Source organism: Triturus cristatus, chromosome 8 (assembly GCF_964204655.1).
Source record: "Triturus cristatus chromosome 8, aTriCri1.1, whole genome shotgun sequence".
Classification (NCBI taxonomy): domain Eukaryota; kingdom Metazoa; phylum Chordata; class Amphibia; order Caudata; family Salamandridae; genus Triturus; species Triturus cristatus.
Window position 1 is genome coordinate 52,587,299 of NC_140591.1, and position 12,295 is coordinate 52,599,593.

At 46.5% G+C, this 12,295-nt stretch overlaps 1 protein-coding gene across 1 annotated transcript in view; it reads left to right on the forward strand.

Moving 5' to 3' along the window:
- LOC146800049 (uncharacterized) overlaps window positions 1–11,323 on the forward strand; it is a 90,989-nt gene extending 79,666 nt beyond the window's left edge. Inside the window, exon 7 of the mRNA XM_085620965.1 lies at window positions 8,397–11,323. Coding sequence (XP_085477091.1) covers window positions 8,397–9,931 — 1,535 coding nt within the window. The 3' untranslated portion in view covers window positions 9,932–11,323. The remainder of the gene's footprint in view (window positions 1–8,396) is intronic.
- Window positions 11,324–12,295: the final 972 nt, after the last annotated feature.

A 12,295-nucleotide genomic window follows, 5' to 3' on the forward strand; every position in this document is an offset into this window, starting at 1 on the left:
CTCTTATCCACCAGAACAACCACCCATTCCCGTATGGGACTTAGTCCTTATGAGGTTGTCTTTGGACGCCCTGCAAATGTTTGGGGAGTCCCAAGGCCAAAGAAATACTCAGAGATAGAGCATCCATTGTTGATTGACTATTTACATGATCTAACCACTAAGTTACGTGTCCTTCACCAACAGGTACAAGATACTTTGCCCCAGGCTTCAACGGATTCTGGTCACACCATACGGCCGGGAGACTGGGTCTGCGTCAAAAACTTCCAGAGGTCAAAGAACTTGGAACCTCGCTGGAGGGAACCTCGTCAGGTGCTACTGACGACGCGTACTGCAGTAAAGGTGGTCGGCAAAAAGAACTGGGTACATGGGGTACATTGCAAGAAAGTGCCCCTACCATTGCCTTATGATCAATGGGTTCATAAACGAATTAGTGACTCTGAAACCGGAAGAACACCAAGATTTGGACTATTCAGCGATGCACGCCTAGACATTGCCGGAGCAGGACAAGACGACGACGAGGTCCTCCAGACAGCTATACCGCCGGCAGTGAAATTGGACACTACTAAACCACATCTCCTTTTCCAAGAACAAACTGTACCTGGTTCCCAGAGGTACGATTTGAGGCCCAGACTGAACAAAATACCTCAATAGTGCTTCATTGATCTTTGTCTTTATCCCGATTTCCACACGATTGCAGGGCCGTGATCGTAAGTCTCAGAATTGTGACCCAAATGTGGCTCTAGGCCTGTGGGACTTGTAGGAAAGTATAAAGAACTACAGACAATCACAGCTGAGTGAAGCAACCTCCCGTCACGGGCAATATTTAGAGCTGGAAATGACTGTTAACAAGGGAATGGACAAAATACAAACAAGGAGCACAAAGCATTGTAAATTATTGCATAATCGTTTTATAGTGGTTTTAATAATATTGATTTTGATATGTATTATATTGTCTTGTATAGGATGGGGACTACATGTAATTTTTACACAGCCTACCCCCAAAGTTACGGTTGAAATGCATACACATCGCACTCTACCACCTCATGTTGAGTCAAGAAGGAGTGAATTCCGCAACAACACATTTGTTTCCATGCTACACCAACATCAATTGGCCACTAATGCGACAACTGTTGGGTTTGTGGTCTTCTGCCAAGTTCGGTGAATACTGGAATGCCATACATTACCCTTCCTTTTTCATTTAATGGCTCTTGTAGTGCATGGTGGGAATTGAGCGCCAGTTGGGTCTTTTTTGGAGATGGGGATACACGAGAAGTAAGGAGCTTGGGAGTACATCTATACCATTTATGTTGGCGAGACAGAAAAAGGATATATGGGACGGATAGTGAGAAGTCAGAATATGCTGATCGCCAAACTAAATCTACGGATTTGTATTTTCTGCCCTCTAATAGAACCTCTCGAAAAGGACAAACTTTTCTAGTGGTACCTGGACAAGCACCATTCTGTATTAGGAAAGGAGGGTTAGAATATAAAGGTACAAGCAATTGCCAACATATTGTGACATTGAATGGGACAGATTGGCCTCGCATGGTTCCCTCACGTAATAGATACTTTGTGTGTGGTAATAAGGCTTACACTTCTCTACCAGGTAATTGGAGAGGCACTTGTTACATCGCTTGGTTGTTGCCCCCTATATATATATAGCAGATGCCAAACATCATTTACAGAAAAGAGGGGTGGCGTCTGGCCAGGATACGTCAGGACAAGAAGTCGGGGATGTCCTGAAAGGACTCATTCCATTCTGGGGCTCAATAGCCAACAGTAGAGACATAAGACAACTAATTTGAGTTGTAGAAGCCACTGTCAATGAAACAGCTGGAGCTTTGAGTAACATCACTGCAGAACTCGCTGCTGACCGCCTTGTCACGCTTCAGAACAGGATGGTATTCAATATCATCCTTGCTGACCGTGGGGGCGTATGCAGATTGATCGGATCTAGCTGCTGCATTTTTATTCCAGACAACGCCCCTACAGTATAGCAAGCCATCTCTAAGCTACATAAGATCGCTGAGTCCGTTCACCAGGATGAAGGGAATTGGTCTCGGATGGGATGGTTTGGGGGACTACTGTTTACATGGGGATGGAAGATTCTTACCTTTGTCGGAGCGACTTTGGCTATTCTCTTCTCATGTTGCCTTTGCCTACAATGTGGTCCAGCTATATGCGGACTCTGCGCCACCCTGTGTGTTCCAAATCCGGTATCACAGAAAGCAGCAAACACAAAGATAATGCTGCAACAACAGCTTGTAGATTTCATGGCTATTGAAGTCGATTCAGATTAACACCAGCCTCTGGTTTCTTTGCCTGAGTCTGAGGAAATTCAAAATACGGCCCCATCTTTGCTTATAACACCACTACGCTGTTGCCCTCACTCAGGCCCCTTCAACATTCATAGCGTTTCTTTCACGTTCTATACTGTTGCACATATTACACGACCTTTCCTTTTCCCCGAGCTAAGTCTATTCTGAGACCCGGCTCGAAGCAACTAATTCCCCAGATAACCATCTATTGACCCTTGGTGACCGTTCTCGGCCTCTGCAGTTGTTTTACGAATCACCATCTTCAACACGCAAACACGTCCTGTCGTAAATTAATTCAACCTAGGAATGGCTATGCCACCTGACCTATAGGGTCGGGGAGAGAGCACGACCTTAGGGAAGGAATTTCTATTACCCATTATCCAGTATCTTGTACAAAGAATGTTTTCTTGTGGATGATTTGTATTTTTATTGCACCTTGTGGGGGTTGTTGCTTTAGGGTATTCAAGCGCTACAAAAGACTGTGAGCCACAAATTGAAGTGGCAGTCTCCTAAGAACCTACCACTGATGTACTTCTAGGACAACTGTACCTAGCTGCAGCTAATAAATTGAAGTTCCTATGCCAGACAGAGTGTTCTGTGTCTCTGTAATTTGGAAGGCGAACTCAGAAGATTTCAGGCGTACCCTGCGCCGCCAGGCTTAAGAAGCCTGGTTCTTCATCTCTAGTACAGAATCTGCATTACAGTACAACTTGTATGAGTTCATTAAACCTGTGCAATCATTAAAACAGCAAATAGAGAATGCTTTATCATCCTGTACCTCCTTTTTTTCCTGCAACCCATTCATCCAATCATCCTCGCCCTCAAATCCATCCTTGAACCTGAGTGCTCCAGCTGAAGTTGCGTCAAACCTCCTACTCCTGCTTCGCGCACTGGATGATCTTCACCACAGCTGTCACCACGGCTGTTATTGTTTGCAGCTTTTGTAGCAGACTTATGGGGTTAGAAAAACGCAAAAACTCGGCTCATTGGTCTGCCCCTTTTGTTAACCTTTCCATAGAAGCTACCTCAGAAGTAAGAACCGTTATATCACTCTGGCCTATTGTCCATTGCTTCTTTCAATTCCGTTTCTGGTAAAACTGTCTGGCGCTTGCATGGGTTGTTATTCACCTGAGCCGATGAACTTGATGTAGCGCCTGCTAGGATAGCCTCCCAGCTGCTCGTCCCTCCCCTACTTATGGCGACCGCTACAGGGAGCGTGAGCTAGACCCCAGACCCTCGGTCCGAGGCCTGCTCTCTTTCCCACAGCTCCGCGGTACTGTGCTGCGCTCAAACCCCACTCCAGTAGGGTTCGATACTGCTTGCTGCCACTTCTGGAATCTCTGCCCTGTGTTTTGCATTATTTTATTGTAATCTTTGCCCTGTGTTTTGCATTATTTTATTGTAATCTTGCTCGAGGTGGTTTTTGTGCCTTCCTGTTCATTTTCTCCCGTATTATGTTTTTATCCCCTTGCCGCTCTTGCCCAGCTCCCCTCTAAGCCCCCCTCACTGTTTTTCCCACTGTTTCCCACCCCCGCTCTCGTCTCCCAGCTGCTCGTCCCTCCCCTACTTATGGGGTCGCGCAGCGGGCGTACCACTGGCGCTCCTAAGGCCAGCCCGTCTGCGACCCGAACCCTTGATCTCCATGAGCCCGACGATACAACTCCGCCAAACTCCACGCACTCAACCCCAGAAGACACACCGACTGCCAAAGATCCCCACCTAAAAACACCCATGGACAGTTCTCGTGCAGACGCTGCCGAAAATCCTTCACCATCAACAAAACCACCACAACCGCCAAAGGCCCGCCTGACGCACACGCCGCCAAAACCCTGACATGCATTCTCTTCAACGTGCGCTCCCTGCACCGACACGCCGTAGAGATCTGGGACCTGATCGACACCCTCTAGCCCGACGTCGCTTTCTTCACAGAAACCTGGACCAATGCCACCTCCGGCCCCGACATCGCCACTGCCATCCCCGACGGCTACAAGAGCCAGAGAAAGGACCGCCCCCAGCACCCAGGAGGAGGACTCGCTATCGCACACAAGACCCCCCTCCGACTCTCCACATCCAGCACGAGTGACCCCCACTCCAACACAAAATACCTCCACTTCCAGATCCAGACCAGCCCCAGAACCGCGCTACATGGCACCCTCATCTACAGACCGCCGGGACCTCGCACCCAGTCCGCAACTACCATCGCCGAGCTCGCCGCACCCCACGCCATCACCTTCACGGACTACATCCTACTCGGGAACCTGAACTTCCACCTCGACATCTGCGACGACCCCGACTCCACCACTCTCCTCGACAATCTCGCCAACCTCGGACTGAAGCAGCTGGTCAACACGCCCACGCACAAAGCTGGACACATCCTCGACCCCATTTTCGCGTGAGGTAAAAACATCCACTTCAGCCACACCACCCAGCCCCTCTGGACGGACCACCACTGCGTCCATTTCACTTTCAACACCACCACCGCACCCAAGCCCCCCCGAGCCCACCACGAAGGAAATGGAGCAAGGTAACAGAGGAACACCTCAACTCCACCCTCCTCCAAGACCCCCCCCAGCGCCACGACCGACACCAACTCCACAGCCAAAGAACTTCACCGCTGGATCTCCTGCTGCACCGACAAGCTTGCACCCCTCCGCCACCCCACCAAACAAGGCCCTCTGAAGGCCGCCTGGTTCACCACCGAACTCCAAGAAGCCAGACGCTCCTGCAGACGCCTAGAGAGAACCTGGCAAAACCAGAAAACCACTGAGGCACAGAACAACCACAGGACCGCCCTGAAGGAATACCACCAGCGCATAAGAGAAACCAAACGAACCTTCATAAGAAACAAAGTCCAGACCAACGCAACCAATGCCAAGGGACTGTTCAACGTCATACAGTAATTTGCAAAAAACCCCAGCGAAGCCACGGAGGTCACTCCTTTCCAGGAACTCTACGACAAGCATAGCCCCTACTTCCAGCTGAAGATCAAGGCCCTCTACGACAGCTTCAGTGACGAGACGCCGGACACCCCCCCATGCCGACTATAAGCCATCCTTCAAGACCTGGAATCCCGCCACTGTAGAACTCATCAACGCGACCATAAAGAAAAACCACTCAGGGGCCCCTACAGACCCCAGCCCTCTGCACATATTCCACAGGACCGCCACCGCCATCGCACCCAAACTGGGGCAGATCATCAACGCCTCCTTCAGGACCAGCATCTTCCAAGACGACTGGAAGCGGGCTGAGGCTAAACCCCTCCTCAAGAAGCCAACGGCCGACCCAACAGACCTGAAAAACTACCGGCCCATCTCTCTCCTCCCCTTCGTCACCGAGAGACTCGTAAACGCCCAACTGACCGCCTTCATCAAAGATAGCTCCATCCTGGACACCTTCCAGTCTGGATTCTGCTGTAACCACAGCACCGAGACTGCCCTCCTCACAGCCACCGACGACATGCGCATGCTATTCGACCAAGGACACACTGCGGCTCTCATCCTGGTAGACCTCTCCGCAGCCTTCGACACCGTCTCACATCGCACACTCACAGCCAGACTTCATGACGCGGAGATACAAGAAACCACCCTTGAATGGATCCAATCCTTTCTCTCCGGCCGAACCCAGAGAATCAGACTCTCACCCTTCCTCTCCAAACCCACCGATACCAACTGCAGAGTACCCCAAGGATCATCGCTCAGCCCCACGCTCTTCAACATCTACAAGGCCCCCCTCGCCGCCATCGTCAGACAGCATGGGCTCAGCATTGTATCCTACGCCAACGACACCCAGCTCATCCTCTCACTCACAAAGTACCCCGAAGATACCAAACTCTGTTTCCAGGAAGGAATGAAGAACGTTGCCGCCTGGATGAAAGACAGCTGTGTGAAGCTCAACTCAAAAAAGACTGAAGTCCTCATCCTCGGACCCTGCACATCCGCTTGGGACAACACCTGGTGGCCCTCCGCCCTCTGCAACCCACCCACTCCTACAGACCACGCCCGAAACCTGGGCATCATCCTCAACTCCACCCTCTCCATGAACCGCCAGATCAACGCCGTAGCCTCCACCAGTTTCAACTGCCTACGCATCCGCCGCAAGACCTTCAAATGGATCCCCCCGACTGCAGAAGGACCGTCACCCACGCACTCATAACCAGCAGACTCGACTAGGGCAACGCCCTATACGCCGGAATCAACAGAACCCTTCTACACAGACTCCAAACCATCCAGAACGCCGCAGCCAGACTCATCCTTGGGACTCCGCGCCACGAACACATGACCCAACACCTACGAGACCTCCACTGGCACCCCGTGGAGAAGCGGGTCACTTTCAAACTACTCACCCACGCCTACAAATCCCTCAACAACATTGGACCCAAATACCTCAACGAGAGAGTATCCTTCCACGTACCCAAGAGGAACCTCCGCTCCGCCGAACACACCATGGCAGGGGTCCCACGCATCCGCAGAAACAGAACTGGGGGAAGAGCCTTCTCCTACATCTCGGCCAAGACCTGGTACGATCTCCCTGTGAACATCAGACGCGCCCCAACCCTGTGCACGTTCAGGAAGGTCCTCAAGACCTGGCACTTCTACTGATCCGGAGCTGCTCCCCTACACCCGCCCCACGCCTTGAGACCCTCACGGGTGAGTAGCGTGCTTTACAAACCCCTGATTGATTGATTGATTGATTGTTGTGCGTCTGAGACTGTAGTAGAGATAGGAGCTAAAGGGCTGTTAAATGGAATACTTTGGTGTTATGTTGAAATGTTATAAAGAAATTTAATTAAATAGATTTGAACCATAGAGGGCTGCTGGTGTCAACCCCTTCGTCCAGATTCTCTCCTAAATTTAGTAAGTCTACTAGTGGGAGGCATGCTCATTGGTGAATCATACCTTTTCTGTTTACAATGGTGCTAGACTCCCAGTGTCATAAGATTCAGACTGAGCTTCACTGACTTTTAATGTACGAAGACATCTTCGGCTGTCATCAAAGGTTCCTACTTCTCAAGTTCATGGGGACTATTTATTCCTTGTTTTCATCTAATTCATGAAAATGGTTTCCTCGTCATGTACCGGTGAATTTGATTATTAAAATGTTCTGTCTTTGAGGCTAGCAACTCCACCACAACCTCTATGTGGTATTTTTTTTGGGGGGGGGGGGATTTGTAAATTAAGGTTTAAGGCAATCCTTTTTTTATGGAAACATTTCTAGTGTTTATATAATCCCCATTAAGAAACCTCTATCAAACTCAAGATACTTATATTATCTTTACTACAGAACTGTGTGTGGAGCTTTTCAGCTATAAAATGCTCTTGTTATTTTGAATCTCTTACTTCCATTCCTCGGGCCCTTTCAGACACTTTTAGGAATTGATTAGGTTGCTTTTCTATTTATTGTTTGAACTGAAATTTCTTTTTGTTACCTTTAACACCAATTCTCTGCAAAGAGAAGTTTCATTAAATTCAATAGCAACTACTCCACATCCCTGGTGGAGCCATCCAAAAATAATCTTAATTGTTCTTGGAAGAATCTATTGACTCTCAAAATGAACTGAGGGGATATTTGTCACAGTTTTACATAGTGGAATCGCAGATACCTTGGGGTAGTCTTATAGCAGCAGAGCAGTTTTGTTTTTGTGTGCTATGTTCTATGCATTAGTGGTAATTTTCTTTTCATATTTATCACTGTTTAAAAAGTGGGAAAAAGGAGTGCTATGGGCAGAAAACCTGTTCTGTGCTTCTTAGACACTTTTAAGTTGCTAAAGGAGTTTTAATAATTGTCAAAGATCTAGAGTTATTAAAAGTAAAATTGGCAAAGCAAAAGTTGACTGTTCCCTTTCCTTTTTTTACTTTACTTGCAGACTTTTTTCTATTTTAAAGGTTGTTCTTTGATCTCACGACTGAGGACTGTTAACTCTCATGAATTTAATCAAAAATACCTTTGATAAAGAACTATGTTATAGTTAAAAAAAATTGTCCTTTACAAGATTGTTTAACTGTAAAATGTAACAATATAACTGTGTTTTTTTTAAAATAATCTGCAATTTATATTTTCACTTTTCTCTTTGTTCTGCAGGCAGCCAATTGGAGACAAGAGAGATGAATATGAAAGAGTCCCTTTCATGCTCCCTTGAAAAAAAACAAATTATCCACAAGATTGACAGACAGTTAACCTGTACTCAGAATGAAAATATATTTAAAAAGAAAGCATTTCTTGTGGTATATCAAGGAATCCATTCAGACCAGATATCTTTTCCCTGCACAGATTGTGAAAAGAGTTTTTCTGAAATGCAAAGTCTTCTAAGACACCAGAGCGTACACAAAGAAGTGAGACCTTTTCAGTGCACCATATGTGAGCAGAGCTTTATTCAAAAGCGTCATCTTTCAGTTCACAAAAGAATCCACAAGGGAGAGAGACCTTTTCAGTGCACTGTATGTGAGAAGAGCTTTATTGAAAAGCATCAGCTTTCGGCTCACCAAAGGACCCACAAAGATGTCGGGCCCTATCCCTGTTCCGAGTGTGGGGAACGCTTTACTCGAAGAAAACCTCCTTTAAATCACCTAAGAATTCACACAGGTGTTAGACCTTTTCACTGCTCTGAGTGCAAGAAGAGCTTTACTAGAAAGGAGCATCTTTTAAACCACCAAAGAATCCACACTAAAGTAAGGCCTTTTCACTGTACTGAGTGTCCGAAAAGCTTTAGTTGCAAGCCAACGCTACAAAAGCATCTACGAACACACAGTGGAGTGAGGCCCTATCACTGCAGTAAGTGTGAAAAAAGCTTTACTCATTTGTCAAGTCGTTTAGACCATGAAAGAACCCACACTGGAGAAAGGCCCTATCACTGTACAGTGTGTAAGAAAAACTTCACTACAAATTCAAGTCTTCGAGGCCATGAAAGAACTCACACAGATATAAGGACCTTTGACTGCACTGAGTGTGAGAAGAGCTTTACTCAGAAGTCATATCTTCAGAAGCACCTTAGAGCACACCATGGCGAGAGGTCTTATAGTTGCACGATGTGTGGGAAAAGCTTCACTAAAGAGTCACAACTTCTAACTCATCAAAGAATTCACACAGGGGAGAAGCCATTTCACTGCACTAAGTGTGAGAAGAGCTTTACGCAAAAGCAGGGTCTACAAAAGCACCTACAAACACACACTGGAGAGAGGCCCTTTCACTGCAGTGAGTGTGAAAAAAGCTTTACTCAATTGGCAAGTCTTCTAGACCATAAAAGAACCCACACTGGAGAGCGGCCCTACCACTGCACCATGTGTGAGAAAAACTTCACTAAAAAGTCAACTCTAATATGCCATGAAAGAACCCACACTGGAGAGAGGCCCTACCACTGCACATTGTGTAAGAAAAACTTCACTTCAAAATCAAATCTTGTAGGCCATCAAAGAACTCACACAGATGTAAGAGCCTTTGACTGCACCGAGTGTGCGAAGAGATTTACTCAAAAGTCATACCTTCAGAAGCATCTTAAAGCACATCATGGCGAGGGGTCCTATTGCTGCACGATGTGTGAGAAAAGCTTCACTAAAGAGTCACAACTTCTAACTCATCAAAGAATTCACAGGGTAGGAGAAGCCCTTTCACTGTACTGAGTGTGAGAGGAGCTTTACTCAAAAGTCCTATCTTGGGACTCACCTTCGAATAACTACAGGAGAGAGGTCCTATCATTGTATAGATTGTGAGAAAAGGTATACTACAAGGATCCATCTTTTAAGGCATCAAAGAATCTACACAGGAGAGAAGCCCTATTCCTGCAAATGTGTAAGACAAGCTTCCCTAATTAGTAGCACGTTTTGACTCCTCAAAGTATTCACACGGAGGAGAAGCCCTTTTACTGACCTGAGTGTGAGAAGAGCTTCACTCACTAGTTTCATCTTCAAAATCACCTGAGAACACATACAGGAGAGAGGCCTTATCATTCCACAGATTGTGAGAAAAGCTTTTCTACAAGCTGCTGTCTTTCGACACATCAAAGATCACGCACAGGAGAAAGACCCTCTCATTCCACGTCATGTGAAAAAAAGCTATACTCAGAAACATCTGCTAAGGCATCAAAGAACACATACTAGAGTGAGCCCCTTTAACTGCACTGATTGTGACAAGACCTTCACAAGAAGTCAAGTCTTCAGAGGCACCAGTTGAAGCATAGGAAAGAGGCAAGTCAACGCAATTGCAGTACCCACCGTCTGTTGCCCACCATGACCTCAACAAACGGGGAGGCCTTTTCCAAGTATTAGGTTTAAAGTATCAAGGTATCTTTTGCAGTCATGAAGCTACATTGTAACAAAGATCACCTGAGGTGACAAAGCATGTATCCTTTATATCAGACCTAATGAAAGTGGACTTTATGGCATGTAAAAGGGACAAGTCTTTATCAATAGTATTCTTGATGTTGCGAGGTCATAAGTGAGCCCTGAGGAAGAAGCAGCACGCTACAAAACACGTGTTGGTTCCTGTAAAAGAATCTGGCACCTTTATCTTGGCTCTTGACTACAGAGCTTAAGATCCTGGCTCCTACGCTTTGGCTCTTGATTATGGAGCTTGTATTGTCACATCAGTTGAAAGAGAAAATGTCCAAAACCTGGAACTTCCAATTAAAACCTTGGTCAAAATGTTGTGTTCTGATAGAATGTGGAGATGAGATCTAAGTCACCATGTGGAGTACCAGAAGGACAGAAAGAAGACTTAACAAACAGAGTGAACTTGAAGGATTGTCACATAGAGTTCAGACGGTTTATGGATCAATTTTGGAATCAATTGAATGGTGGTTTTTGAATTTATGTAGCTTGATATTTATCTGATTCTTATCCTTGAACCATCACCGTCCGGCAGTGCTTGCTTGATTCCGGATTTCTGAGCTAGCACCCTTTTAGTTGATTCTTGAACATTCGCTCTTTCTGTAGCTACTTTTTTTTGTCAAAACTGTCATTATTATTTTCCAGGCAGTCACACAGCATAATAAAACATGTAGTACAATCCCTTCACAGAATTAGACAGCTATTACGGAGTACTGCTTCTGCATTGAGTGGAATTGACCAGTTTCCAACATCATATGAATTGCCCGCTCTGCGAACAAAAAGAAATGTAACGTCACATTGATGCCATATACCCACCCCCACCCCCTCCTCCTAAACCATAACCCACAAACTTACGGTAAATGCGAACATCTTTAATAATACAGGAAGGATCCTCTCCTCCCCCTATAAGACGTATTGGAAGGACGAGGACAGTAGGGTCGGCAGCCCCATTCTCCCCACAGCCATGCAGAATAGTATCAGTTTTAAATTGAAAGAGATGCAGAGCCCACGTTTGGGCAGGACAAGCACTTAGCAGTAGGCCTATAGATAGGTAATTCACCAAGGGACCCCAGAGATACTCAAATGTTTTAGAGGTACCTGATAAAATGTCCGCCATGCGTTCCATCATGACTGCCCGCCACAGCGTTGTGTGCCATTGAGTCAGTGCGAGCGCTTCTTTACATTTGCATGCACCCACCACTGCCATCTTTGCAGCGCCCAAACAGAACCACATCACTGACCTATCCCCAATCATCTGGTATTTTAGTGAGTTGATTCTCAACCCCAGAAGTATAAAGGCCAGGGTCACTATGGGCCGGATATCCCAAAATCTCCTTGAGTTGGGCAAGAATCTGGGACCAAAAAGCCAGAATGTTCGGGCAGTCCCGCCAGATATCTTTAAAATCGCTTAACATTCCGCACCCTCTCCAGCATAGGTCAGACGAGTGGGGGGAAAACTTTAAGTTTAGTGGAATAAATGTACCAATCAAATAAAAGTTTATAATGGGCCTCTCTCATACCCACTGAGAATATCCCTCCATAGTTTAGACCAGGTGACCTCTGAAATGGTATTACCTAGGATCTGTTCCCAGAGCTCCATATGTCGTGTCCGGAGAGTAAGTAGAGTATCTATAAGAAGTGCATCGAGAAAATAAATAC